Raw genomic sequence first — 27996 nt, forward strand, 5'->3', positions numbered from 1 at the left:
AAAACAACACCCCTGTCCCTGGTGCTGAAGGTGTATCACACTGAAAACAACACCCCTGTCCCTGGTGCTGAATTAATATCACACTGAAAACAACACCCCTGTCCCTGGTGCTGAAGGTATATCACACTGAAAACACCATCCCTGTCCCTGGTGCTGAATTAATATCACACTGAAAACAACACCCCTGTCCCTGGTGCTGAAGGTATATCACACTCAAAACAACACCCCTGTCCCTGGTGCTGAAGGTATATCACACTGAAAACACTACCCTGTCCCTGGTGCTGAATGTATATCACACTGAAAACACCAACCCTATCCCTGCTTCTGAAGGTGTATCACACTGAAAACATCACCCCTGTCCCTGGTGCTGAATTAATATCACACTGAAAACATCACCCCTGTCCCTGGTGCTGAATAAATATCACACTGAAAACATCACCCCTGTCCCTGGATGTATATCACACTGAAAACACCATCTCTGTCCCTGGTGCTGAAGGTATATCACACTGAAAACACCACCCCTGTCCCTGGTGCTGAAGGTGCATCACACTGAAAACACCACCCCTGTCCCTGGTGCTGAAGGTGTATCACACTGAAAACACCACCCCTGTCCCTGGTGCTGAAGGTGTATCACACTGAAAACACCACCCCTGTCCCTGGTGCTGAAGGTATATCACACTGAAAACAACACCCCTGTCCCTGGTGCTGAAGGTATATCACACTGAAAACACCACCCCTGTCCCTGGTGCTGAAGGTATATCACACTGGCTACATCATCCCTGTCCCTGAATGTATATCAGGTACAGTACTGGTACATTGGCATTCAGGCCTGTACCTAAATGATTTTTGCAGTCCTGTACTGACACCCAGATGTAGTGACACCATTTTGCAGTAATTGCTGGTTGGTCACTGCCCTCATTATCTTCCTAAGGCCACTAGTGCGTTATATAACTCATATAAGTTACACACGGATATCAACGTCCTCCCAAGTATCTCCCAAGGCCTGATCTAAATAAGTTTACATGGTTTCCATGCAGACGCTGACGTTCAGGATTTTTCTAAAGAAGACGAAAATACACTCTGCTCATCCTTCCTGCCTACTCAAAGTATGTTATATATAACATGACTGAAGGAGAGGTGACAAAAGCTAACTTTGGGGTTATTGACTCTTTCATCAGTTCTAACACAGGAAACAGCCCTGTTAACTCCAAAAATATCTTCAAAAATTCAGTCCAACATATTTTGTCAAAATGACGCATTCTCCATCGGTGTAAAGACACGGAAGGATGCAAAGAATTTCACTGACTGCAGGAACATATCATGATCTGTAATACAAAAGGATGAACAGACATTGACTGTAATCTGATATGATAGGTCCAAAAAGCATAGCTTTACTATATGTGTATGCTGGTATCAATGACAGTCTTCATGTGGTCAACTTAGCTCCAAACTGTCAAAAAACAGCTGATGGTGTGTTGCCTAGTTTATGTGGAAATACAACAGAGCCCCTTAGCCTCTGGTCTCATTCCTGCATTTTGCCGTCCCATCGGAATACACGTTAATACACACAACTTCTATGCTCGCAAATCCAAGTTTGTTTTGCTTTCAATTGCAAGTGCACTCATTCGTTAGGCAATAAAAGAATTGTCACCCAAATCTAACGCACAGAACAATTTTTATCCCATTTCAAAATGAAGCCAGTCACTGTCTGCTAAAGGTCCTCTTGAGCCCCGAAAGTTTATGTGGAAGGACAAGAGTGCCTCCTAGCATCTATTGGTCAACTGCACTGGTGGGAAAAAAAATGTTGAACACTGATGGTGTATTGTCACGGATAAATGAAATTACAAGAGAGCCCCCTAGAATATATAGGGGAAACTTCACAACTGCTAGCCAGAAAGACCACCCCTAGTGTTGATTCCATAATACCTGTGAGGTTCAATGCAAAAGAACTTTAAATGAATATTGCCCCCCATCTAACTACAAGGGTGAACAATCTGCAGGTCTTCGAGGTCACATGACATGTCCATTACTTACTTACTTAGACTTAGGGCTCCCATGTCGTCCGACACACGAGGCAGTCAGGTTGGCCCAGCAGGCCCAACGTGTCTATTAATGGAAGTTAAAGAGGTCTCCTTTTTTATGAGATATCTGCAGATAAAAAAAATAAGCAAAATGTATGCCACACCCTTGAAGAAACCCTTGAACAAGGAAAGACGGAAAGAGATGGGGGGAGATATAGTCTTGCACATCTGAGAATCAAACTGAAATACTACTTTGACAAGATCACTCAATCATCACTCAGACTCACTATCTAATCTATCGTCTGTTGTTTCTCTGTCATGAGAGCTGGCGATGAAAATGACACAGCACTGTTTTCAAGTTATTTAATCAAATAAAGTACTTTTGAGTGGACGTGTTGGCACACATTTGCCCAACAATGGCACAAAAGTAGCTCTTTTCATACATCAACTGATATACTGATTGATTTCATTCATTGGGAACAACAAAGGTTGTCGAATTAAATATGATATTAACATAGTTGTCTTTTCGTGATGGCTAGCAAAGTGATACATACTAAGCAGATGTACAAGCAAGACGTACGTACAATTGTGCGCAGAAGTGTAGGAAATCCTTTAGCACGAGGTAATTATAGTCAAGGCTCATAATGCACTGTAATTCCAGGTCTAACTGACATTTCAATTATAGAAACACCACACTTAAGCTATACCAATTCAATTTCTCGGTTCTCTGATTTTTAAAAGTGAAAATATAGCAAGAGGACATCATAAACCTAGGGGGTAGGGAGGAAAACTTGATTATGACTGTATTCAACACATAAAACTGAGTGTCCCAAGGCATACACCTGGTCCTCGGGCTTTGTTTTTATCTTTTTCCATTCAAGCATATTTTTTAATTTAAAGTTTGAAAATCCATGAACCAATAAATCAAATTGGTGTGGCCTTATCTATATTGGTTTACCTAAAATATACCTGTCAAAGAAAATATGGTGCACTGCATGAAATTTGCCATATTTAAGGAAAACTGTTACAGTACCAATATGGTATATATATATCACAAAACAATATTGCGCACACGCATTTTCATGCCATATTACAGTATTAAAGATATACTTTCTGTAGCCAGTTGACTTCATTGGAGGATCAACACTATAAGTGGTAAAGATTTCTGTTTTAAATGCTATGTTTAGAAATTCTATAATGTAAAGATTTAGTGTGCGATTGAATCAATTTTTCTTTTTAAGAAAATGGTGACAAAGAAAATAGAACATAACAAAGCTTTTAGCTTTCCAAGAAGGATCTCTTTATGGTTTTGTGAATCAACTTCTAATCATTCTCGATAAATTGGTGATTTTGCATAGGGTAGACAATATCAAAATTCATTGTTTTGTTACGGCATCACACATTGAAAATACATTTCATACTTGATTTTTTTCTTTAGATAAAATATTCTCTCTTCAATATTGATTTCATTCAGATTGTTGTTTACAGTACATGTAAATTTTTTACAATTCTTGAGTTTTTGGAAATTTCATCATAACATTGAAGCAAAGAAACTTGCCCTAAGATCTACAGGACATATAGATACTTTTCCTTGTATCAAAGGTTTTGGCTCATAAAACTAATTGGAAGGAATTGGGAATTGAGAATTGACCAATCACTGAAACTGCATCATATTCTGCTGCAGGTATTCATTTGTTGCTTAATCCTGATTGGTCACATCTGAGTTTCTAGCTGACCAATCACTGAGACCGCATCATATTGTGTTGCACTTAATCATTGTATACTTCGACCTGATTGGTCAAATCTGAGTTTCTAACTACCAATCACTGAGACCGCATCATATTCTGCTGCAGTCCATTATTGTGTGCTTACTTGATCGTGATTGGTCAGTTGTGAGTTGACAATCTCAACATCACTTCCACAACTACAAAATGTAAATATGAAACAAGTAAAGCATAACTGGGCATATATAATACGTTCCTAGTGACTATCAACTGTTGATAACACGGCTCCACCAAAGCGTACTGCCACTTCAATGCTGGACTGTTAAAAACTGGTTCATAGTTTTGTATAATTTTTGGCGTATCTTATTATCTGGATGTATCTTATTACCTTCATTGACATACAGTTTTGTGTAAGGTTTACAAATACAGAATAAGGTACTATTGGTGAAAAAATACCCTAGGACTGAATGTCAGTATAGACCTTAAAATCGGTTTCTTCTCACCTGAAAATAGCAGGTTAACTCTTTGATAAGCAGTAGCACAAGCAAACAAACACATTACACAAACAAAAGCAGGATGGATGTCTAGCTATGGCACATAAATATTGCAAATACAGTTAATGTAGACAATCACAGCTCAAAATAAAAATTGTTTCGCAATCTGAAGGCAAAATCAGCTATACAGTGTAAAACATACCTAAAACTTTACTGGATACATGTACATTAAAGATACACTGATATGTCATACTAGTAATCCATTGTAGCTAATAGACATAAGAATAAACGTATACTAATAAGACCTCAACAGTTCATAAGTATGTAGCATCCGGAAGAAGCCCATGTGACATTGAACACACATTTTCTGTTACTATAGATGCATTTTAAACAGATAATATCATATTATAGTCATAATTTAAAAAAAAATCATTCTTTTTCATTAAGATAATATAACTCTTTCCACTCTTTTACCTTGTTTACCAGACAGTTACATATAAATCATTAACTTTTACAAAATATCTAAAGAAGTACTCTGCTTTGTTTGATCATTGTAGAGTACTTAGTATGGTGTATTGTTTTGCATTCCCACATAGCATTCTTCTGTGTGAAAAAAGTGTTTGTTCGTGAGTTTCATCCCTTCTGACCACACAGCTTTTCAAGAGATTGTCAACCTTTACAGCAACAATGCGCAGATTTATACCATTTCTGTATATTCGATATACAATTTCAAAATCACATGTAGTTAATCTTTTGTTAAAGCTGGGTTCACACATGCATACATAAGCAAGTCCGCTTGAGGTCCATATGGACGTCTTAGCCTCTAACAGGCTCCTCATGTTGCTGAAAAAAAAGTAGAAACTGGTGAAATATAGATACATAACATGTCAGAGAAGTTAGCTGGCCGTGGAGTATGGTCTGTGTCCAGCTAACTCCTCTGGCATGTTATCTGGCTAAATTTGTCCAATTTCTACCATTTTTCCAGTGACTTGAGAAGCCTTGTAGAGGCTAAGACTTGAACATATACTCACGTACGTGTGAACTCGGCTTGAAGAACCAGCATGTCAAACTTTGGACTCTACGGATAATCTTCAGGCAGATTTACCAGCGGCATAAGATAGTATCAAATCTGGCCAAGGAGTACAGCTGGCCAAAAGAAGTCATCAGCCACTCCAGTAGCCAAACACACTCCTAGGCCAGCTTCACTCCTCTGGCAGCTTTTGATACTATCTTATGCTACCGTAGGATCTGCTTTTTGGAGATTACTTTACGGCCCTACTAATGCGCTTCATGGATCCCGAACACCTCCCGTAGAAGCGGAGGGATGGGCCGGCTGGGGCTCTTGCCGACGTCGAACCGCTTCAGCATGTCTATGTGTTCGGTGGCGAGCTGTCGGAGGTCGGCCAGCTTTACAAGCAGACGCGCGAGGTGGCGGGGGCTGGAGGGGTGGTTCCGTTTGAGCTGGAACTCCAGACCCTCCGTCATCCGCTCCTGGATCTCCTCAATCTGCTGGCGGTTCACCAGGTTGGTGCGATCTGAAACAAACGGGCACTCTAATTGGACAAGTCTGAAACAAACATGCACTCTGCTTGGACAACCATTTGGCTGGAAACGCTGTGGCTTTCGGTAATATCATCCTTACCGTGGCTGATATCATCAACATTATTAAGATGAACTGCCTACAAAAAAGGAATGGACCAAATACATGGTCTAAGGAGAGATCACTCGAGAAGGGGGGCATCCGAGGGAATGGAGCAAGAGTCTACATGAAATGAGGAAAGTAAGATGGGAGTTCTTACACCTATTGGACTTAAGACATTTTTGGACATGCTAGAGGGAGGAAGACCTTGGTAGCTTTCAGAATTCCAGAATCATTCCTAAGGGCAAGAGAAGAAGGAGATTGGACAAGCAACATCAATGTAGATATTTTAGATTGTATTGATGTTTATTCTAGGGTTTTGGAGAATCATTGTGCATCAATGTTTTGCCTATGACTTTGTGACACAACACCTATCTGCTGTCAATCCACCAGGTTGTTACGATCTGAAACAAACACGAACTCTGATTCGGGACAAGCAACTTCCCGGAAAAGTCAAGTTTTCTGCGTTTTGCTATGCAAGTCAACTCATTGTATCAGTTACTTACTCTGTATCTTGTTTACTGTAAGTTGTGTTAAGGTAAGCATAATCAAAAATGAGATCAACATGTACGTACCTGAGGACATGATGATGATACTACAGAACAGCGCTATCTCTGTCTCCGTGAGTGCCAGCACGTTGATGGCCTTCCAGAACTGGTACTTGGGCTCCATGATGGGCCACAAACTCAGCGACTTCATGGCTTCCAGCGTAACGACCACGCCAGAGTACCCGATATAGAATTTCAAATCGTAAAGCAACCGGGACGCTATGACCAGGCACACTTCGTAGCTACTATATTTTAGCAGTGTAACCTGCAGGAAAAAATGATTTCATCAAAATCTAGGTTTTAACAATTTAGATAATGTGGTTTACTGAACTACAAAGCAGCAAGGGTGCCAGAGGTACACATAAGCGTAAAGCAACCGGAATGCTATGACCAGGTAAACTTCGTAGCTACTATATTTTAGCAGCGTAACCTGTGGGAAAAATAATTCCATCGTGACAATACAAAATATAGTTTCTTTTTTAAATTTAGACAATGTGGTTTATTGAGCTACAAAGCAGCAAGGGTGCCAGAGGTATGCAATAAGCAGAAAGACTTTGATTTGAAAATCGGCATTCCCGCAAAGCATTCTTCTGTGTGAAAAAGTAAAATACATTTGTAATTTCATTGTGGCAATACAAAATCTAGTTATCTTTAAAATCTAGATGATGTGGTTTACTGAACTACAAAGCAGCAAGGGTGCCAGTAGTACACGTTAAGCGGAAAGACTTTAATTTGAAAATAAGCCGCATCTTTCCAAAATTAGATGCAAGTCACGCAAGCAGAGAGAGAGTTGCAAGAGCGTTGCAAGCAGGGATGCAAGCATTTTCCAACGAGAGAAAAGTCAGCAGAGAGAATTCACTCCCAAGTGTGCAGAAGGAAGGTTGAAAGAAAGCAGCTTACAGAATTCGTACTGATACAACCTTTATACTCATCATTATCAACACCACCTTATTTGCAGCTGAAGATGCAGTGACTGAGACAGCTCAACTACACCCCCTAGCTTTTAACACCAAAACTGCAGCAAAAAGCAGTGTAGCAACTGCACATCTACACGCCTCTTGTGCATTTCATACTGTTGCTACCAGCCAAGACAACACCTTGAACAAGCAAGAAAGCAGCAAGAAGCTCATTTGCAGTGTGCTTTTCTACGTGCCAACCTTTGCAGGCGCCACATACAGCACATATAGTAGCAGGACAATTAGAGAAAATCAAGAAAAAGTTGCTCTTTTACCTGGTCATTCAAGTCCAACTCTAGGAAGCCAGGTATTCCTTTGGCGAACTTGGCCATTGCCTCTATGCCCCGGACTGTCTCCTTCTGAAGAGCGTCTAAGATGCGTTGTACATCGGACAGGACCACTCCAGACTTGGGGAACAGGGCGTCCAATATGCCCTCCCCAGGGGGGAAAGGTTTGTCGTACAACTTGTGATCCTAAACAGAGATAGCGGAAGTCTTAAAGTTAAAAGACTTGTATGTACATACAGAATACAACACAGTGTGGTAGGATCACCCGAAGGCCAATTGGTCCTTCAAGAGGGCTGGGACTGGGGGCATTTTTTTATCATATCTTGCTAGACTTTCAGCATTCTCCCAAAACAAACCCTAACCCTAACCCTAACCATAACTCTAGCCTGGTTGTGAAGGGTGTTGGGCCGAGTTGTCTGGACCAATTTGGTAAAGGCACTTTACACGACTTTCTTTGCTTCACTCAGGTGAAAAGTAGTACCTAGCTTCAGCTAGAGCCGTCCCTCAGACAGGACGTTAAATGGAGGTCCTGTGTTCGGGCAGAGCCACACCTTCAGCACGTTAAAGATTCCACCGCACTTATCGAAAAGAGTAAGGGTCCTTCCCGGTGTGAGAGGATCAAACCTTACAGTCTGGCCTCCAGGTTGACATCTTGCAAAGGTGATAGTCACCTATTATGTCAATTCTTCCACAAATGTGGAAAACTGAATTAAAAAGAAATATCCCGCGCTCCTCACCATGGCGTTCTCCTTGATCTTCTTGCGCATGACCTCCATCTTGGCGTGCGTGATGCACGTCTCCTCGTACACCCTGACAATGCTGTCAATCATCACCTTCAGCTGGATCTCGTGCTCCGCCTCGTCAAACACGCTGTCCTTCTTACTTTGGAGCTCCAGGATGATCTTCTCTCGCTCTACCTTCGGCATTCTCCCAAAACGAACAGCTGAAGGGAGGTAGTGGGAGAAGTACAGTTATTATTCACAACTAAATAGCAATAGTTAGCATTCTGGTGACTGTCTGAAACCTTCCACAAGGCAATGATGACTGTCCTTCTTACTCTGAAGCTCCAGGATGATCTTCTCTCGCTCTACCTTCGGCATTCTCCCAAAACGAACAGCTGAAAGGAGGGAGGGAGTGAAAGAATGAGTTCCAGAATGATCTTCACTTATTCAACATTTGGCATTCTCCTGAAACGAACAGCTGAAAGGTGTGAGGGAGTGAAAGAATGTGTTCCACAATGATCTTCTCTCGTTCCACCTTCCGCATTCTCCCAAAACGACCAGCTGAAAGGAGTCTCATTAAGACCCACCCAAGAAGCATATTGTTTAGTGCCACAATGCCCCCTGTTGGATCAGCTTAGTATTGCCTGTAACATTGCTAGCATGACATGCAAATGATGGACAAAACAATACAATAATCAGAATCATTTTTCAGCAGCAATTCTGCAGAAGAGGCAAGAAAAGGCCATGGAATGGATAGAAACAATGTTTGAGAAATACATGTAGAAAAGACAGGAAAAGATAACTCACAGTCGTGTGACATTCCAGCGTTAAGGCACTTCTGGAAACGGCAGTACTGGCACTTGTTGCGGCTCCGTCTGTGAACCGTACACGACCCGTCGCACGGCTTGTACGTCAGGTTCTTACGTATTGTACGCCGGAAGAACCCCTAGCATGGGAACAGGACATGTTTTAGAATAGGACACCGCTAGTGGTATTAACATTGTTTTAAATCTATGTGAGCTGACAGAAAGACACACATACACACACATACACACACATACACGTACACAAACATGACCTGTTGCACGGCTTGTACGTCAGGCTCTTATGTATCGTGCAGCGAAAGAAACCCTAATATGGGAACAGGACATTTTTTTAGAATAGGACACAGCTGATGGTGGCATTAACATTGTTTTAAATCTATGTGAGTTGACAGAAAGACACGCACACACACACAAACATGACCCATCGCATAGCTTGTATGTCAGGTTCTTACATATTGTGCGGCGGAAGAAACCCTAGCATGGGAACAGATGATTTTTTAGAATAGCTGGTGGCATTACATTGTTTTAAGCCTAAGTATGTCAATTTTAATACTAGTGGACAATCTAAAGTTAACCGTACATGAACCATCACACAGCTTGTACGTCAAGTTCTTACGTATCATGCGGCAAAAGAAACCCTAGCATATGGGAACAGGACAATTCTCACAACAGGATACAGTTGGTGGGATCAACATTTTTTCAAACCAGTTAGCCAGCCTGAATTTTTTCCATCCCCTGGATTTTGAATGAAAAATTTTGAAATCTAGACCCTCTGAAATGCTATATCCTTTATTTTGTGGGGCAAATTTTGCTGGTAGACTCAGCTTGGAATGGTTCAATCAATATCTCTTCATGTTGATTTTTGTCCGTCACAGAGGACGGAATGGGCAAATTTTTTTGTCCGTTCCCAGTGTCAAAATTCCGACAAAGGACAGAAGGACGGATGCTAAGAACCCTGTTTAAACAAATGGCAAATAGTAGTGGACAATCTCAAGCCAACCGTACACATGCACGCCACATCTTCATATGAGACACTGTAGCCACATAGTTCCAGGTCAAGTGAGGTCATGTACTCTATAGTGCACTTAGAACTAAGCAGAGCAGATTGCACTTGCTGGCTATTTCCTGAACTGTGATTGGTTAAGCTATCTAGGGCATTTTGCACCTGGGGCATTTTACAATGCATTACAGATTAAATCACAACTTTACCATGTTGAAAACATGCTTGTGTATCATCCGCAAACTTGGCACATAGAGCGACTAGAAAAGTACATTGGTTATTGGTTATTGGGTGGGCCGACTACTCACTCTTTGCAGCCAGGGGCTGAATTGCGAGGAGCTTACAATAGGTGGGGCTAAATCGCAAGGGTCTGGAGCGAGCTGCCATTCAGCGCCACTCAGGTGACCTCAATACGACTGTCGCAAGTGTCTGGAGCGAGCTGCCATTCGGCGCCACTCAGGTGACCTCAATACGACAGTAATTGCCCCAGTATGGCTCTCCCCAGACATGGGACCTCCATTTAACGTCCTATCCGAGGGTACATACCTTACACCCCTCACAAGAGTGGACCCCATAGTGGAAGCCTGATGCCTTGTCGTTACAGATCTTACAGGGGATGATCAACACTGCTTCACCAGTGTCCACGGACGCAAAGTCTGCACAGAAAACACAAACATAGAAGAGTTGGTTAGTTAAGAAGACATGATTTTGTGTCCAATATTAAGACCATAGCATGTCCAGGTCAAAAAATACAAGAAACGGACGTTCTGCTGCAGTACCAAGGTCACACACCAGGGTGCTCCAAGTTGAACTTGACTTGTGTCTTCCCAACACCTACCCACATACCAAATATCATATACAATCTATCCAGAGGTTCTAGAGTTATGCTGACCACAAATATCCAGAGACACAATGGGACACACACACCCAAACACACACACACACACCAAAAACAATACCTCCATTTTCTATGGTGGTATAGGAAATAACCCAAACAATTGTCTGTAGATGGCCTAAATGTGTTAAAATTAATAAACCACAACACAGACTTTCCCCTCAAATAAACTGTAGGTATATTCTAACCAGGGATACATTCTGTCCTGCTGCACCTGAGTAATATAAAAATACATTTTTCAAGTTTTCCGACACAACATGCATATCAATAAGTACTTGGCCCATGTTTCAACCAAATCAGCTGCACAGAGACATGTTACATACACAATTTACAGTCAGTCTACTAAAGGGAAAAATACTTCTCTCCGTTTGCTTTGAACTCAAATTGGTTCAATTTAATTTGTAACACCAAATCAAAGTTTTGCAACAGTGCAATCTTGGCACAGGTTCTATCCAGCCAATTTGAGGAAATTACGGGTCAATGATGCTCGCAACCTACCATTCCGCTGGGTACAAAGGAAACAGATTTCTTGCCTTGGATGGAATTGCATCATTACTGAGACCATTAGCAATAGTGGTACTGAATAATGTATGTTGAATGTTTTTATCTTCTACAAGTACCTGTATGTCCAATCTAATTCTTTCCTCTTTTAACTTTCTAGGGGTTGTTTTCAGAACGGTACAAAAGCCAGGGCTCGAAATACTGGGTGCATGTGCACCCAGGTGCACCAAAAATTGGAGCTGTGCACCCAATTATTTTATGTGGGTGCACAGGGTGCACCCCAGGGCTCTAGCCAGCGTCCGTTTTTCCGTCAATTGACGGAAATTTGCTGCAGCTGACGGAAAAAATTTAAAACCAATCCGTCAACCTTGATGGACAAAAATCCTTGGTAGAAGCTACAGGTGGCTTGGGGACGCTGTTCACGGGTGTAAAAGCCACACACTGTTTGTTTTGCTATTGTTATGATTGTTGACAATGTGTGTCGGCACTCTTTTGCATACGATAATCTCATTAAAACCCGTTTTTCAGGGTCTCAATGGCAACATTTACTACTAGTACTTTGTAGTGTCATAGGGAAAATGAATTTTCGCGGTTTTCACGACGATTGGAATTGGCTGACGGAAAAAAAATTTGAGCTGGCTAGAGCCCTGGTGCACCCAAATATTTTCTTAGGTTTATGTATGTAAAGATATCAAAGTTTACTTGTATACGTCATATTCTTGACATCTAAGTGTTAGAAAGATAATAAAATGTCTTTCATGGTACTTGTTTAAGAATTTGATAGCTTGTAACTAAGTTTTATTATTAGCTTATTGCTTAAATTTAAGTAGTGCACCCAAAAATTTTTGGGTGCACCCAATTCTTTAAGCTGGGTGCAACTGTGCACCTAATCCCCAAAATGAATTTCAAGCCCTGAAAAGCTGATATGGTAATGTACCATACATACATAAAGATACACATACATACATGTACAAGTCAGCAATTTTTTCAGGGCTGAAATAACCCAAAGGAACAACTACCTGCGCAGTAGAAAAGTGAAAATAGTATCAGACTCCACTGCCTGGCAGCAGTACTAGTGGAATATACAGGTAATTGTATAGGTGTAATGATCACAGTTAAGTGCTAGCTTAGCTAAAAGCTATACGCTTCTTCACACGTAGCAGGCATCATTTCTGCAGGCGGGTCGCATTCATTTCATCGATTCAAGGCCAATCACGACTGTGCCCTCTGGAATCAGACCTCTGAACATAGGACATTCACTCTCTGACACAAGAAAATGCAAAATTCGCTGCGCCGGTAAAGTACAGAGAAAGATTTATCATTGAAGTGGCAAACGAAGACAGGGCATGAGATAGTTACTTGTGCACAGATATCTGCCTTCTTACACAAACAGATCTGACATTTAGTCTGGCAAACTAGATCTACAGATAGACTGTGGCCCCGGATTGCACTCAGACGTGGCTCACAGCCAGCTACAGGACAAGTGTGGTACATTCCCTGCAGTAGCTGGAGTCACGAAACTCTACAAGATTTTTACATACCTTTGTACATACATGTTAACCCGCAACGATATTGGTTATAAGTAATATAACTTTATAAGTAAAACCATGAATGCACAGGACGTTAGGTATTACCTCCTCAGAAAACGGACTCCGATGTATAAAAAAATTGGGTATTGTGTGTCTGTCTTTGTGTTTGTCAGTGTTTCCAGATATTTGCCAGTACAACTTTTAATTAAGGACCTCTGGATGGAATTTGATGATACTTACAATGTGGGTAGGTGCTAGGAAGATGAAGTTCAATATCAATTTTGGGCCCCCTGGGGTGCAGCCTTGGTACTGCAGCAGAATTACTGCTTTTTGCATCTTTTGTCTGGGACATGCTATGGTCTTGTTAGGGATATAGCACTGAATTCAGAATTCCACACTATACACTAGGGGTGGGTATCGGTACAGAAAATTTAGGTCCAGGTCCGGTCCAGGGGATCATTTCCAGGTCCGGACCTGAACCTGGACCTGATTGTCTGTGTAAACTTGAATGAGTAATACTCAATTGTAAGACATTGGCTCATTTTGCTACAAAGGAATCTGTTTGATGGAGTATCTGACTTTTACTATCTTCGTGTAAAAGTTTGACTGTAGACTTCATCTAGTTCTCAGACTTCATAACTGTCATTCTTGATCTGTTAACGATAGCTTAATTTTAGTGACCTAAGCTTTTCAACCGCTAAAATTTCATCATTGCAACTATTTGATCATCGTGCTAAGACCAGTTAGAATCTTCTTCCCAACACTAAATTTAAATGCCGTGAACTACTCTTGTTCCCCTCAACCGCTAGATTTACAAACCGTGACATTAAATAGATTAAATAGATACAGTATCACTGTTCAACAGTAACTCTTCCAATATGGCAGACACAGAGGCTGGGGCAAAGGGTTAAGCCGAACCATAATGTAACTGAAACACGCAAATGCAACAAACAGGCTATAGTATGATAAACTCCTCAGAATGTGTGTTTACGTGTCTGTAAGCGGATTACGAGGTGTAGGTCAACCATTTGCGTAACGACTGCTTACAGCGCACAGCCCCGGAGAATCCGATATCCACGCGTGAGCGAGTCTGTGCCAAGGTATGCGTCTGTCGGTAGGTGAACGAACTCCCAAGTGATTTATGAAGCACTTACACTTGTCAGGTGAAAAACAGCCAACAGGCAAGTCAAAACATGCGTTCAATGTTTCATGTCTGGGCTAACATAGGAATCATATGTTCAGTTTTAATTCATGACTTTGATGGTGAAGTTCTTTTACACTTGTCAGGCGAAAAACAGCCAACGGTAAAGTCAAAACACACATTCAATGTTTCATGTCTGGACTAACATAGGAATGATATGTTTGGTTTGAATTTACAACTTCAAAAGGGAAGGTTTTTTTACACTTGTCAGGGGAAAAACAGCCAACAGGCAAGTCAAAACACACATTCAATGTTTCATGCCTGGGCTAACATACATGTACTACAATGTAGGAATCATGTGTTCTGTTTTAATTTACAACTTCAAAGGGGAAGTTGTTTTACGCTTATCAGCATAAAAACAGCCAACAGGCAAGTCAAAACACACATTCAATGTTTCATGTCTGGGAATCGTGTGTTCAGTTTGAATTTATGACTTCAAAGGAGAAGTTCTGTTGCACTTGTCAGGAGAAAAATAACATACAAGTTCATTGGGTCAACATACATGTAGGCATGACACATATGCACATTGAAGTCAAATGTGTGGGCCAACATAGTTTAAGAATCATGATCAGATGTTCAGTTAGAATTTACGTCTTTGAAGGTGAAGTTCGTTTACACTACTATATATCCTTTAAGTTGTCGGCTGCCAACATTGCCGTATTATAGACTCAGTGAGAGGGGCAAGGGTCAAACTGACACTGAGAGGTTTCACAAACTAGATAAGGTTTTAGAAACCTTGTATTTTTCTCTCTATTATGTAATTTACCAACTAAGGTTTCAAAGTTATCTAGAATAAGACAAGAGGTGGAAGAGCTCATACCTCCATGAAAGATTAAGAGTTATTGTGAATTTCTTGTTTTGTTCATGAGTCAATTTCCCACAAATTCTGTCTTTGTGGGATCAAACAACTCAGATGAATTTCCACACTACTAGTAAGGTTATCTGGAATAAGACAAGAAATTGAAGAGTTCTTACCTCCATGAAAGATTAAGAGTTTTTGTGAATTTCTTGTTTTGTTCACGAGTCAATTTCCCACAAATTCTGTCTATGTGGGATCAATTTTGGAACTGGAACTTTCCAATTCTGTTAGTAGTCGCCCCTGTGAAAACAACTTTGGAACCAAGCCAAAGCTACAAGCATCCTGGTCTCCCTTTACACCATTTTCCACCTCACATTCTGTCACTTTACAATACTCAAATAATATGGACACACGCCAGGATAAATACACAATCAAAAACAATACCTCCGTATTAAAGGTAAAAGTCCACATGCCATATATGAACCCCCAGACTACAAGGGATACAAACTCAAGTCACGTTTGGGACCGTATTCTTGCTGCAGCACCCCCTAATTCAAGTAGAACAAAAAGTCAAGGGTAAATTTTGAATAAAAAAAAACATGTTAGAACAAATAGGCTAATATATCTAATTATACTGTCCATTTGTTGGGGAGTTGTTCAGTATTTAATCCGATGGAAAAGGGTCAAGAAAAGGGTTGCATATGTTATGGCTATGCTTGGCACAAAACTTGGGGCCACTGACTTTCAGGCAAGTTGACCCATGCACAGCATAGGCAAGAACAACTCTGTTCTTTTGTTCTAGGCAAGAACAACTCTGTTTGTGAAAGGAAAACCTGTATAATTTTTTCTAGGGACTTATTTGGGGGAGGGTGAAGGACAGGTTCTGTCAGATAATTTAGATTAACTATGATTATAGAAATCAAGATACAACTGATTTTTAAACAGTGTTGGAATGTGATGACATAAGTAGACCTGCTTACTTAAATTTGAGTATCACAGATTTTTAACATTCAAAGTTCAGTACTTATGTTTCTAGTAGCTATATAGGGATTCATAAATCAGAAACAGTAGCCCCAAAAGTAACGCACACACACACACACACACACAGTCATTGCACCATGTGAACTTGCAGTAGACTGTATATTAATCTTGATATAAAGAAAACAAATGCCGTGCATGAAAATATTAAGTGCATGCGAACCCATTATATGAACATGTAATCTGCTAAATCCTGCCATATCCAATTCCAATGAATTGGCAAATTACACACCCACTTTACACTGATGCTGTTGGCAATTTGCCAATGTAATATTAATAATTTCCAATCCTAGCAACAGCCTAGGCTTTTCCCGATAATGGAATTAGTATGTAAAACCTGAACTTGAACTTGTAATACTCCAAATGTCGAGTAGCATCTGGCACTGAGGAGAACAGATTTCCCAAATGGCTTCTATCAAGCAAATGTCTGATTGGATGATCCAACAGTTCCACCTCCGCATCTTTCGATCGACTTTTTTCCAAGAATGTTACTGAACTGGGTCTAATCATAAGTGGGCCCTCAAAAATAATCTACATGAGATTGATGAGAACAATTTTCACAACAACAAAACTGACACAGTCTAGTTGTGGTGAATTTTACACCTTCATTTAATAGAGAACGGGCCCCTAGCCATCTTATTCTGAAGTTGTTTATATCGACTAAACTGATACACTTTTGCATGGGCAAGGCTCTGGCCATCCAAATATGGTTTCTTAGTGTGACCATGCATATGTGGCTGCACGGGAGATACGCACGTCCTCAATCAGACAGCGGCACAGTCTCGACAACCTAGCTACATGCATCTGTATCACTTTGGGATCAATAAGGATGAAATTGTAATTGTATGGCCCTTGTCTGATAAAAAAAACTACCCCACCCTCATCTAGGTTTGACTCTACACTCCAATACTCTTCATTCTTCAAAAAATATAATGTTAACCCTTCTTCGGGTGTAAAGATAAAGCAGGAATGAACTTATAAAGTGCTTGAGATGAAGTGTAATGCCTTTTAAAGTTAAACAGAAAGAAGTATGAAGCAGTTTCACTAATAGCTCACATGTTCAGTAAAGCCTAGCATGTCTGTCAACCTCTTGCTTGCAGATAGATCTGCAAAAGTTAGGTGTGACGGGTCATTTGGTGTAATATAACCAGCTGCTGCCGCGCCGCGTGCCTGCGAAGCTGGTGTGTTACGCCGAACGGTGGATATACCAGCTATATAGATACAGATACAGAACCCTACTTTTCTCTGTAAGTGTGTTGGGTTCTTTTACATGCAGAGGTTTGATGCCAGAGGCCATTAACACTAGCTTCCTATATACAAGGGACTACTGTGCTCCAGCTATATGCCCCATCTGAAAGGAAAAACGTAAACCTTTAAAATCATGCTCAGTTTGGTTCAAACCATATGCCCCATTTGAAAGGAAAAATGCAACCCCTTAACACCATACCCACTTGTCTTGTACCTTAGCCCTGATCTGGATCCACGAAATTTAATCCTTCTACAAAGTACAAAAAGTGTGTGAAAGAGATCTCAAACCAGTTTAGCTCACTGAAGAGCTTTTTTTCTACTGGTCCTGATAGAGAAGACACTTTTGATAGTATTTGCAGGTTGATTGTACCAACGAAGCTCCTTTTGACATTGTACTGAACTGTGGACCACAGTTTCATGTCCTGTCCAACGGACTGCAACCCTTTCCAGTAGCATGCATGCTAGGCGAGCGACACAATAGGAATCAAACTCATAGGCAGTGCTGCTAATTGTAACCACTGGACTACACATACTGCATTGTTTTCGTTATAGAATGTTCGACTCCTAATTTTGATTTATTTTGCAGGACATCACAGGTAACTACTGCAGCTGTTGTGGGAGGAGGTCAAGGATTACTTAACCACAATTCCGCCGCCGTTTGAGTTCTTGCCATCACATATGGAATGCATATGAATGAGCCATCCAAACGCAGTATGTGCACTGTGTGTTAAAGTCACAATCAATCTCTCGTCAAGCTTTAGAAAAGAGGAATTTTGTTGTGACATAACAAACAGGTCATTCTGTAAGAGCAATTGAAAAAACAATTTGCACCTGATGCAGTCTATAATTTGCTGTATAGAATAGGCCATACACCACCAAAATAAGTCTGAGACACTTTGGCATTGAGGAGAATTCTTTTTACTGCTACTATTCCAAGAGGAACTTTTAGTGGGTACCCCTAATGGGCAATATAAAGAGAGAGTCATGAAAACTTGGACATTTTACATTGTTCTCACCAGGATTCTTTCACAGTGTATGGGCATGTAAGTGCTGCAAAGCCACATGGTAATTTTGTGATGCAAGGGTGAGCATTGTCCGGGGGAATCCTCTTCGGTCCTTAGTTTTTAGAAAATAATTATAACCCTCAGAAACACTTTTACTGCATTTTGAGGACCAAATTTAGTGAAATAAAGCCAACATTTTTTACAATTCTTACAAACCAGCAGAAAAGTCCCCTTCAGGCTGGTTACAACACAGTGAAGGACCAAAATCACAGCATAGGGGATCCAAATCACAGCATTGGGGCCCCCTATGTTGAAAAGGTCTAGTGAGAACACAGTTCCATCTAGATATAACCATTACTTAGCTATAACCCTTTCTGTAGGTCACTTGATCCTGGGAGTTGAGGGACAATTGATAATCTGGTATTTGCGCAGACAGCCGAGATGTCTAGACAATTATCAGGGCTTGAAATAGCCACCTGTGACTGAAGAAAAGTGGAATTTGCAGAAAACATTTGAGGATTGCAGGTAAAAATGCAAGGAATCGGCACAGGAATAATGTCTGAAATTAAAAAGCAGTTCCAAGCCAACCTAGGCCTGGTAAAAGAAAATAGAAATGAATAAGATGAATACATGTAAGGTCACCTGGAGATTTGTGACCATTGTTCTCTTAAGGTTCTTATAAGAACAAAGTGATGAAGTAGTAGTCAATGTTTTTGAGAAAATTGTAGACTCTAATATTAGTAATAGGCTCCTTTTATACGAAGTAAAAGAGGAACATTTGCTCACATACTTGTGAAATGATTCTTTAAAATGTAGATAATATTTTTGACAACTTGCAAAATTGCTGGTAACAATGAAAATGTATTTTGAGCCCTGGAAGTCTAAGTGTTTCTTCCTGGCTAACAGACAATCCAGGATGTCACAGTTCCCATGTACAACTGTGTTATGACTGAACCTCCAAGATAACAATGATTGAAGTACTGTATCAAATAAGAGGGTTTTTTGTGTGACCCTTCTACTCTGTTAGTCGCCCAGCCCGACACGGTAATAAAAATCCTTCAAGGAAATGGTAAAAACAGGGTTTAAGTTAACTTAACTGCTAGCCCTTAAATCCATACTGCCTACATTCTCATTTCTTTGTATCAGCAACCATTTGTTACAATTCCCCATCTTATCAAGTTAAAACAGAGGAGGGACTTCATCATAGACCACTGCAAGATTAGAAAATAGAATTATACTTCACTAAGACCTCAAGTAAGTCAGACAAATACGGGTAGTAATTATATAAGGACACAATGATACATGACACAGGAAAATTTGATAAAGATTTTTGCTGGAAGATACTAAAAAATGCAGACATTCAATACCTTCCCGAGACGTTAATGTTTTGGATGAAGTTTGTCCATATGTGTGCATGTGTGTGTGTTAATGTGATTGTTTGAGGACAGAATAACTCAAGAAGATGTAGATTAATCATTGTGATATTTGGTATGTGGATAAGACATGGGAAAACAAAGATCAAGTTTGATAATTGTCCTCCTATTGACTATCTATGGTGTCATGTTTTCCAAAACATGCAATTTTTATATCTGGTGCCCTAGACAAGGTCGTGATTTCTGAGTGGTAGATAGGTCTTGCTGGCAATGCTGTATATTGATATTAGAAGAAAGTTGGCATCATATCATGACAAGACAGTGTGAATGTCACATTTTATGCATCTAACAGCTGTATATACATCTGAAGCTAGTCAACCTCTCACTTTACAAGTATGGCACATTGACAGTGGCATTGCAGGGCTCGAAATACTGGGTGCATGTGCGCCCAGGTGCACCCAAAATTGGAGCTGTGCACCCAATTATTTTCTGTGGGTGCACAGGGCGCACCCAAATATTTTCTTAGGTTTATGTATGTAAAGATATCAAAGTACTAGTATACAACATATTCTTGACATCTAAGTTAGAAAGATAATAAAAATGTCTGTCATGGTACTTGTTTAAGAACTTGATAGCTTGTGACTAAGTTTTATTATTAGGTTATCACTTAAATTTAAGTGGTGCACCTAAAAATTTTTTGGTGCACCCAATTTTTTAAGCTGGGTGCACCAGTGCACCTAATCCGAAAAATGAATTTCGAGCCCTGCATTGCCAGTCCATGGATGGCATTGCCAATGTCATGGGCACGCAGCCAAAGTCATAAACATGTCCCATGTTTCTAATCTACATTTAATCTGCATCGGTACACTCAATCGCTCCTAATCGCATTGGGTTATGAATCACATCCTGCAGTGAATTATAAATCACCTTGAAGTTTTGTAAAACAGTTTGAAACTGAGCTTTCTTGAAATGTTAGATTTTACCTTCTGGCAGAGAAACTTGACCATGTTTCATCGATTAAAGCTACCTGTAGCACAACTCGTTGTAGAAACAGGTTCTGTAAATATTGGAACTTAATCTACAGTGTAACAAGGACTCTGTTTTTGGTTCAATTGTTTGTTTGAACACCTAAAATATCTAAAATGTATATACATGTAAATCAGGATTACTGATGCTCCATTGGTACATCTCTTTAAATAACTTTAAATCCATGTATTGTTTCTCATGTTATAGTTATTATAATGGTATCCAGTGGAATTATGAGAGTTGATGTACTAGTAATAGACTTCGGAAGTTCAAATCCAAGTTGTTGTCCCCAAAAATGCATGCTACCCAGAAATGTCTCAGTCCTCGGAACAGGACATTAAGTTGTGGTTCACTGTTCAATGTGCTACTCAAAAAGGCCTAGGGGAATTGCCCCTGTACAATGAACAATCAATGAACCTGTAAATGCTGTACCTTTACTGTCTGTCTTGAAGTTCTGTGTTACAACTGACAAAAGAACAGCTCTTCAGTGAGCTTACCAGTGGAATAAAATCACTTTTTCCTCTTTTCTTTATTTTTTTCATTGTGAAAGCCCAATGTTTTCACCTGCACTGCTATAGGCCTGTAGCAAGAGGGTTTCTGAGATAGACTATACCAAGCAACACAGATAAGCTTTCATGCTAGAATAAGAAGATTACAGTGTCAAGGTTGCTGAGAAAGTTTGACAATGTCTTATCTGGGAATTTTCCAAGTTTCCTGTTGCGACTACAGACCTGTATATTATTGTACCACATAGATGTATGTGTTCTTGAACTTGAGCCTGGCATTGACACAGAATCTTGTGTGAATAATCCTGCTGATAGGCAGGGACAAACAGTGATAGGGGGGAACACCTGCAACACTGGAAACCTGACGAAAACAAGACTTCACACACAGTTGGGCCAAACTAGCTGATATACTGCGTTCTCTGTAATTTGGAGTAAAAATCAAATCATACCGGTACTAGGTATATGATACGATTTCAATTGTCTGGCCTTGTGTATGTGGTACCGGGTAGCTGATTCTAATGTTGTGCCTTTGAATTGATCTGAATTTCCTCACTCCATAGTTCATTTGGGTGAAAATGAATACCCATATAATATTCTCTGATCAACACTTCATACGGACTGTACTATTATTGTCTGTATGGACAATTAAAGCATAAAAAGGACATTGTACAAATACAAACAGTGCAGAAAATATAAGGATGCAAAATATCATTTTGTTTCATTGAAAGAAAATGGAAACTTTTAATTGAAAATTGTACTTTTCATGGACTTGAGTCCCGAACCAATTATATCTAATTTCTTACTTTGATTTCCTGATCTTATTTTTCTATAGTAGATATGAAAAGTTCCAGAAATAAGAAATGAATTCTGAGCGGCCTAACCTTGAGAAAGACCTTCTTGTAATCATATCTTATCCTTAGGAACTTGAACAATTGCCTGGACATCCATCCTCTTGTGACATTCAGATACGGAGTGATGTCAAAACAACTTTTTGAAAGAACCCTTCCCAGACCATTGTAGCTAATTATAGCAGGCAAGCCTAAAAGTTACTTGATAAAACTGATTATCCTGATTAAAAGAAGCTTCATGATATAAAGGTGTGGCTCTATATAAGTACAAGGATGGACAAAACAGCATTTTTATGGTCAGTTACTGTAATAGCAGAAATGTTTGCGGTGATTTTATGTTCGCGGATTTTGCGAGGCAGTCTTATCGCGAACTTAAAACCACCGCAACAATGTCTCAGTATATAACTACAGTGTATCCCTGTATGGCACTACCGCGAACTTAAAACCACCACGAACATTCCACTTTCACGCTAACGCGAAATTAAATCCCCGTGAACTGCATGGACTGCACGTGAAATGCATTCATCTGTATCTGTATCTGTATCTGTATCTGTATCCATATAGCCGGTATAACCGCCATTCGGCGTAACACACCAGCATATTTACAGTATGGTCAGCACAACACATATTTTGGAATCAACATGCATATGGTAATCTTTAAAAAAAGTTATAAAACAATTTATGGAAGTCTCCCACGGCTATGTCAGAACCTTACTATGAGATGGCCGTAAGGCCACACCAATTTAATTTCTTGGTTCACGGATTTTGTCATGAAAAATATGGAGCGAAAGGGCGAAATAAAAATAAAAATAAAAATTGTCAAATGGTTGGGGTAAAGGTAACGGCTAAGCCAAAACATAAAGAAAAAAAGTTTTCAGCTTGAAAAAAGTACAAAAACACTATTATTGTACAGTAACAGCACCTGTACCCACACTTTAAGGAGCTTATAATATAAAGGCCAATTTGCTACACCAGAAAGTTGGTGAATGGTTTCAGTAATGGTGAAAATTTGCTGAATGGTAATTTTTATTTTTATTTTTTTTTCCAAAAAATAGGAGCGAGCGAATCCGTGAACCAAGAAATTAAATTGGTGTGGCCTAAGGGTAAAATTGCACAAAATCACCGTCAGCCAAGCAGGAAATAGTTTCGTCTGTTCTCCTACAGAAGCCGACTCGAACCGGGTACATTGCAGATGTTTACCGACACTTTAGCTAGAGACTCTGGTATTAACTTTGAGGACATAGAAAAAACAATGTTTGATAGACAGGGCTTTACAGAGTAAGATATGTACTAGCCTGGTCCCGACCTCTGGTTGATAATGTATTATGTATTGTCAGTTATGAGTTAGTTATGGACAAGGCAGTATAAAATGTTGCATGTGTGGCTGTATATATTTGTATCACATGGACTTGTTTTCTAGGGTCCAAAGTCTGAACAATGCATATGATTGAGAATGACAGTTGTTCAGAGCAAGGTTTACTGATATATACACAGCTTAATCATGAGGGTACAAAAACCTTGGGATTAGAATCACAACTCAGTCCTTGATATGGTAGTTGAAGATACATTGTATAAACTGCAAATTGCAAGTATGATTACTAGTGTATGGAAATACATGTACAGTCAAACCTGCCCAAGCGACCACCTCTTCTTAGCAGCCATTACGACTGCTTTTGCCCAGTCCCCCGGTGGTCATCTTGGGCAGCTTTGACTGTACTCAAGAATTTCCTATGTGGAATTTTAGTTCGCAAATGGCGGTTTACAGGTGCTTTTTATGTAGGAAATTATTGAGTGTGTAATTTTGCAGATCCACATGTACATATATGTGCACTACTAAGCTTTATCATTACATATCTTCATATTATGTATAAATATACGGAGATATATAATTTGAAGATGTGTAATAATAAAGATGTGTAATAATAAAGCTCAGTACTAGTCCGACTGTAATGAATCTACATAAGTTACAAATGTTAGTGTCGCTGTTTCTTGCTTTTCAGACTTCTCTATATTTCTATGTTGTGCTCTATAGACTACTTTGTGTTTCAACATGTGATGTGTGCTAATATTTTCACTTCCACATTGACCAAATATGGACACAGTCCGACACACCCACTGAGAATGCGGAAATTGAAATTTCGAAATAAGAAACCCAACACTAATATGCTAGCCTGAATGAATACAAAAACTGGAGGCACAAAATTAAGTTCCTATCGCCTATACTAATACCCACTGACCCAACTCATCAAGTGAAAGGTTTGATTTAAAATGCTGATGGCCACACAAAAAGAACACGTATTGTACGAAGCAGCCATTTAAAGGATGAAACAAAATCTGTTTTTTGTACACAATTCACAAATCATATGATGAATGCAGTTCATAGGCCCTCTATCGATCTGTCAGCTGCATACTGTCTTCTGTTAATATACAGTGTTATCTGTGTACTGAAAACACATTTTGCTCAGGTGGCACAGACAGTCATGCCATGTGCAGAATACAAAATCAATTCAACTTGAGATACAAGAAACCCTAACAAAAAGAATACTACTAATAAGCGAATCATAAGCTAGCAATTATTAATCTAGAGTTGAAAACAATTACAGAAAGAAAATGCTAATTACTATTCAACTGTACTAGCATATAACCATCACATGTGGAGGCATTAGATGGCACAACCAAACACAATCTCACCTTTCATACTACTATTACTAGTACTAAGTTACAGAATATGGTTTACATTACTTTACAACTTAGATATGGGTACCCAGATGAACTGAAGTATCAATTTAGAGGTGAATAATATGCAACTTATATGTGTAGCATTAGACTTTAACTTTTGTTATCTATACTAGTATATTGCCATACATTGTCACCAATGCAATTGTTGCACAATAAATCATCATATAACAGGGTTGTAGCCAGAACCTGTCCTTCCGTCCTTTGACAGAATTTTGTAGCTGGGGACGGAAAAAAATTTGGCCTGTTGATATGTAAAGATATAATAAAACTGTCTCCCTTGTGTAATTTTTCACCAATACAGATGCCATGGAAAGCTTAGTCCACCAGCAAAAATTACACCTCAAAATGCATGAAATAGTTTTTCAGAGGGGCTACATTTCTCCGGGGAGTATGCCCCTGGAACACCCTAGGAAGGTTGCACCTTCGGCGCTCGATAGGATTCAAATTTAAGGGGACGGAAAATGATTTCAGGCTGGCTATACAACCCTGTCATATAACGAGTGAACTTAATGATGTACTAGTATGAACTTACTTACGGGTCAACACGAGATTGAGTAAAAATACATGGTGCAACTTTGACTCACTTTTCTCGGATTTGACCGTGACCTGAGCCCTGTCCACCTCTCGTCCTGTGTTGTTTGTCGTATTCTCCTGGAACGGACAGGTGGCCGTTTCCGTCATTGTGGTGTCCGCCATGGAAGTCACTCAAATCTCCAATCTACATGCAAGAAACATTGTTTCTTTTTATTCTAGTACATTTGTATTTACAAAATCCACATATTGCCACTTTGGTGTTTTTCAATCAAATGGCCCTGTGGGCATATGACATAGAGGAACCATTTATTATATTGACACAACAAAAAGTACAGAGACTTTTGTACTGTCAACTAAAAATAAAACAATGAGATAGAAATGCAAATTAAAGTATCCGTTTTTGGAATTTTGGGCTCTACTTATTCGCTAGCAACAATATTACATTTCGTAACTAATATCATTGATACACCAAAAGAAATACATAGTAATTAATACTCAAAGCAACTGGATATGATTTTAGAAACGGTCACTGATGTTTCATGTAACATTGTTATCTTTTATCAGTGACACTGATATCATTGATGCAATCATGGTACAATACATAATATTGAGAAAGATATTATATCAAAATAATAATACAATAAAAGATTAATGCAATCAATGGTAAAAGTGCAACAAGATAACACCAGAAAGTACAGAAAATAAAAGTTCCCTACAACTTCAAGTGCAACCCAAATTTTGGAGCATTCGCAACCTGCCCTGCACAACTCACCACGTTGTTGTTGACAAGTCACGTACAAATATGTATTTTGTTTTTAGCTAGCAACTGCACAGCTACGCTCTGTGCCGGGGTCGTAATAATTTGGATCAATTGCTCCAACCAACATAGCTGACAACTTGTATATCTTTTAAACTATAACTCCCGAAGACATACACACACCACACACAAATTTAACTTTGACCGAGTGAATCTTTCTACTGTAACCAAAAACGATGACCCACTGGGAATTATCCTAACTCCGCCCCCCTCCCCTCAACACTTTTGTTGACGTCTTTTGTGACATAGCAGACACTAGAGATGTTAAACAACATTTCAACCAACTTGTACTCGTAAAAGAAGGGTTTAGGTAAGTCGAATTGTACCTGGATGTTCTTAATACGGAGGAGAAAGCTAATCTGCAAGGAGAAAAACACGCCATATCGTCTGCAGTGAATGCCAAGGAGACTATCAATCATATGCTTGTTTGGTTGCGTTCACATACTTAACTATTACGGAGTACTTTAAACGGTTAGGGACTATAATTTTTAACTCTACGTATGATTTTATTTACTTGACATCCTGATGAATAAACTTTTGAGACCAAGAGATATTATTTTTTAAGTCTTATAAGTTCTGAGGAAATCTAATAGTAATGTCTCGCCTGATGATTGTTGCGTTTGGTTGCGCACGGGCGATTTCAAATTCAGTGGGGTCAGTAACCTAAAGTTCAGAATAAGAAAGGCGGCCTGGTTGTAGTACATTAAATACGCAAAAACATGGTACAAGTGGTATCTTACCCTGCTGAAATTCTCGCGATTCATAGTTTTATTCGTTTAAAGGCCATCTAAGACAATTTCATTCTAGTAACTGACCTCAAAAAGTAGACTGGAAGTGGCATAAAAGACTAACTTAACAGGTGCTTAAATGGATTTTTAAGTTGGTTCATTTTCGCCTCTAAGGTGCCGTCAGAAAATCATTGACCAGGATTTCTCGTTAAAACGTTTTATCATGGTATCTTTAGTAAAAGCTACTTATTGAATAAAAAGTGAAAACAACAAATCCCTGTTTGAAACCCGCCTCAGGGTCCAAAGATCGCTCAGACCGGCCGGGCGTCAGAAAAAGGTAAACGGCCAGGAGCACAAATGAATGACTCAGCTGTCCTACTCACACACGGCACCTTCCATACTGTTTCATGTTTGTTTAAGTATACTCATCGCTCGTTAACACATCTTTCTCTGATTCTCCTGGGAGTTTAGCGTGACTATGTGAATCCAAGGTTTTAAACTCTAGACGTACTTAAAAGATAACGTCAGATTTCAACGCCAAATGTATATCAATGTGTCAACATCATATGCATACTTCTGTGCTGCTTTCCGTAGCATTTTTTTATCTCAAGAGCGTTACAGTTACACAATCATTTGTGACAGGTATGACATTAACCCGTAGATATCAGAAAAGGAAGAGATATACTTACGGTTCCCAGTCATTGAATGCCAGACTGTACCAGTACCTTGTTGTCACACTGTACACACTGTCACACATACAACAGGTGTGTCCGCTGTTGTTCAAGTCAAGCGTTCGAAGACAACAGCAACGTAACAGGCGTTCCTACCACAACTAACAGACAGCTGTCGTCATGCCTATATGGAAGCTTATGTAATAAGCTGAAGCATAGCCTACATGTGGCTATAAGACTGTCAGCTTTCCTTTACCACACTGTCTGGACAGTTGACTTTTCGAGGGTCTCGTTGGGGGTTATGTGGTTGTTTGGTTAAGTGTT

General features: G+C 39.7%; 1 protein-coding gene across 3 annotated transcripts; it reads right to left on the reverse strand.

Moving 5' to 3' along the window:
• Positions 1 to 2370: 2370 nt before the first annotated feature.
• Positions 2371 to 27960, reverse strand: LOC118405726 (peroxisome proliferator-activated receptor gamma-like). 3 transcript variants are annotated; one of them, XM_035805404.1, is made up of 8 exons: positions 26600 to 26892; positions 25507 to 25640; positions 10762 to 10871; positions 9199 to 9337; positions 8407 to 8612; positions 7658 to 7855; positions 6454 to 6691; positions 2371 to 5774 (listed from the first exon to the last, which is right to left on the reverse strand). In XM_035805404.1, exons 2-8 carry the CDS (start codon positions 25616 to 25618, stop codon positions 5518 to 5520), a joined length of 1260 nt encoding a protein of 419 aa, XP_035661297.1. In that variant the 5' UTR covers positions 25619 to 25640; positions 26600 to 26892; the 3' UTR covers positions 2371 to 5517. The 3 variants fall into 3 exon arrangements, with proteins under 3 accessions (XP_035661297.1, XP_035661298.1, XP_035661299.1); XM_035805405.1 differs by lacking the exon at positions 26600 to 26892 and adding an exon at positions 27691 to 27960 and having other exon boundaries at positions 5518 to 5774; XM_035805406.1 differs by lacking the exon at positions 26600 to 26892 and adding an exon at positions 26229 to 26509 and having other exon boundaries at positions 5518 to 5774.
• Between the last annotated feature and the right edge of the window lie 36 nt (positions 27961 to 27996).

The sequence above is a fragment of the Branchiostoma floridae genome, chromosome 18 (assembly GCF_000003815.2).
Source record: "Branchiostoma floridae strain S238N-H82 chromosome 18, Bfl_VNyyK, whole genome shotgun sequence".
Classification (NCBI taxonomy): domain Eukaryota; kingdom Metazoa; phylum Chordata; class Leptocardii; order Amphioxiformes; family Branchiostomatidae; genus Branchiostoma; species Branchiostoma floridae.

Excerpts from the sequence above, each read along its gene's own strand:
- LOC118405726 (XM_035805404.1), bottom strand. The coding sequence starts at position 25,618 with ATGGCGGACACCACAATGACGGAAACGGCCACCTGTCCGTTCCAGGAG. Across the intron at positions 10,872-25,506 it reads CACGGTCAAATCCGAGAAAA|ACTTTGCGTCCGTGGACACT; the intron begins GTGAGTCAAAGT and ends TTTTCTGTGCAG. Across the intron at positions 6,692-7,657 it reads AGTTGGACTTGAATGACCAG|GTTACACTGCTAAAATATAG; the intron begins GTAAAAGAGCAA and ends TTTTTCCTGCAG.